The sequence below is a fragment of the Frankliniella occidentalis genome, unplaced genomic scaffold (genome assembly GCF_000697945.3).
Source record: "Frankliniella occidentalis isolate FOCC.00 unplaced genomic scaffold, Focc_3.1 Scaffold61, whole genome shotgun sequence".
NCBI lineage: Eukaryota > Metazoa > Arthropoda > Insecta > Thysanoptera > Thripidae > Frankliniella > Frankliniella occidentalis.
The window spans coordinates 102318-104894 of NW_026267191.1; the positions used below are offsets into that span (position 1 = coordinate 102318).

Genomic DNA, 2577 nt, shown 5'->3' on the forward strand with positions numbered 1-2577 from the left:
GGGGGGTTGGCGCGAGCTGAGTCGGTCGGTCGGTGCGGTGTGTGGTGGTAGGCATTTCCTTTGTCCGTGCCGGAGGGGGAGTGAGAGTCCTGCACGCGGTTACGCCCCCTTGCAACCCTTCCTCCCTCGTCACCCCTCCTCACTCGCTAGGCCTCACTCTGTTCGCGAGTCAAATGCAACTACCAATAACATGCGGACCAACACTGATGAATGAAAAGTGTTCAAAAACGGTGGTTTGCAAAGTGTTCAGCAAAGCGAAATGAACACTGACAGCAAACCCTTGGGTTCTTGTCAGTTATGAGGGGGGTTTACCCCCGTGATGAGGGGGCATACTCGTCTCTCTTCAGTTTTTGATGATTGCTTTTCCTCCCTCCCCACACTCGCCCTGATGGACGAGGTGTGAGCTCACGGCTGTTCCAAAACCAATATACGAGTGTTTCGCCGCCGCTGCGCCGGCGGTGAGCGGTGCCGGTGAGCCAGGCCGGTGAGCCGAGCCGGTGGGAATGCTCCGATCAGGCTTCGATAAGCGGGCCCGGCCGAGTGGGGAAGGGCACGCCTTATTTGGGCAGTCTATACATCAGACTCCATTTATCTCTCTCTCTCTCTCTCTCTCTCTCTCTCTCTCTCTCTCCCTCTCTCCCTCTCTCTCTCGATCGCGCCGACCCTTTCAGCCCTCCGGGGGGTGAGGGCCTCCGGGGTGGTGGGGTGGGTCGCCACGAGCTGATACTGTATCTTTCAGAGGACTTCGCCTCGGAGTGTTGCGCGAAATAAGTATATCAATTTTTAGTCAGTTTGCCAAGGACCGCCTACCAAAAGGCAATCGCCTGATTTTCTTTCCAGAGGGGCGTGGGGGATTTCGTAAATTTTAAGTCATTTCCGCTCTCGTGCTCACGGGTCTTTTCCTCCGGACGAGCATCATAGGTCCTTTGACTTCCAAATGGTCGTGTGGCGAGCCCTATCAGCTCTTTTCTATCCTTTTCGCGAATCTCGAATTTTTGTGTGACAACTTTGCATGTTGTTTGTACATCCTCCTCTCTTCGTGTGTCTCGCAGGCAAGCTGGAGCCTACGCCGCACTCGTCCAGCTTCAACATGGGATACCTGGTGTCGCCCTACCCCTACCACAACGGCGCGGCCGGACCCATCCCCGTCTCAATGGTAAGTGAGTCTCTTTTACAAAATTTTCAGGAAAAAAGAAAGAACAGAAGAAACGAAATTTTTCAGAGCATGAGTTTTGGAAACATTTCTTAGAAAGAAATAAACTTTCCGAATTAAAATTTTCAGAAAAAAAACAAACAGGAAATTGGGATTTTTAAAGCAAGGGTTTTATAAAAATTATAAAGAAAATAATGGAATTTTCAAATTCGCGTGAGAAATACTGGGGCGTTTTTTTCAGTCTTGCCTGCCGACAAAATTTCACTCTTTACGTCTCTAATTTTAGATAAGGCTTGCCGAATGCAGTAGAGGGTGTTTTTAGCGAGAGTGGGAACATCTTCCTGTACAGTCCGTCGTCGTCGTCGGTCGTTGCTTGTCGCTTCTCTTTCTTTTGCAAGTAAAAGTCGCTCACACACCAGCTGGCGGCGTTCTCCTCGCCTTTTTCGGCGCGTTGACGTTCCTTTGCCACCCTCTCTTTCGCCTTCCTGAGCCGTCGTCGCCAGCCGGAAGTGGCATAACTATAAATGTCAACGAGAGGATCGAAACTTCGAAACACGTTGAGTTCGAGAGCAGAAGTGCCCGGTATTGCTGTTGCTAGTCAATTATAAAACCAGCCGCTTTAAAACGCGGGTGGTGCGCAACTTTTTCCGCTGAAGGGCCGAGAGAGTCCGTCTGGTTCTGCTCCCGTGCCATCTCTCTCTCTCTCTCTCTGGCTCGCAAACGCAACGAGGGGGCAGCAGGGCGGAGCAGGGCGGAGCAGGGCATGGACCAAGGGGGGCTTCTCTTGTCGTGGCGGCGTTGCCAAGTCGAGCCGCTCCGACCAGCGTGCGCCCAGTGCCGGCTCGTTTATTAATTTGTGTGTGTGTGTGTGTGTGTGTGCATTTGTCTTTGGTTTATCGTGTAATTTCCATATTTTTGCTGCTTTTTCTTGGCGCGCACTCCTTTGCTTTTTATCTCATCGAGCTGAGAGAATTGGCTATGTGAGAGAGGAGTTTAAGTAATATGGTATGTGTGGTGACGCTTGGATTTGGTTGGACGGTGACGAGAGACGCGACAGACAGCCAACACATGTCCGCGCCGCACTTGCTTATTTAGTAAATGGGTGAAAGTGTGTGTGTGTGTGTGTGTGTTCACGCACAGAGACTGTGTGTGTGTGTGTGTGTGTGTGTGGCGGGATGGCCGTCCGTAGCCTCTCCCTCCCTCTCCCTCTCTCTTGTTCCCTCTCTCCCGCTCGCTCTCCCCTTCCCCAACCTCTTCCTTCTCCCTTTCTTCCTCTCCCTCTCCCCTCTCCATCCTCTGCCTGTTTTCTTTTCCTCTCCTGCTCCACCAGCCCTTTTCTCGACTCGCCTGTGTCATTTATAACACCGGTCATAAACAATTGAGGAGCAGGCGTTCTTCTTCTTTCTCTCTCTCCGGGTCAAAGT

The 2577-nt window shown here is 51.8% G+C and overlaps 1 protein-coding gene across 2 annotated transcripts in view; it reads left to right on the top strand.

The window, feature by feature from the left end:
* LOC113213663 (protein pangolin, isoforms A/H/I/S-like) overlaps positions 1 to 2577 on the top strand; it is a 154431-nt gene that overhangs the window by 29047 nt on the left and 122807 nt on the right. For both annotated transcript variants that reach the window (XM_052267958.1, XM_052267959.1), the window contains exon 3: positions 1053 to 1156. In XM_052267958.1, coding sequence (XP_052123918.1) covers positions 1053 to 1156 — 104 coding nt within the window. The remainder of the gene's footprint in view (positions 1 to 1052; positions 1157 to 2577) is intronic.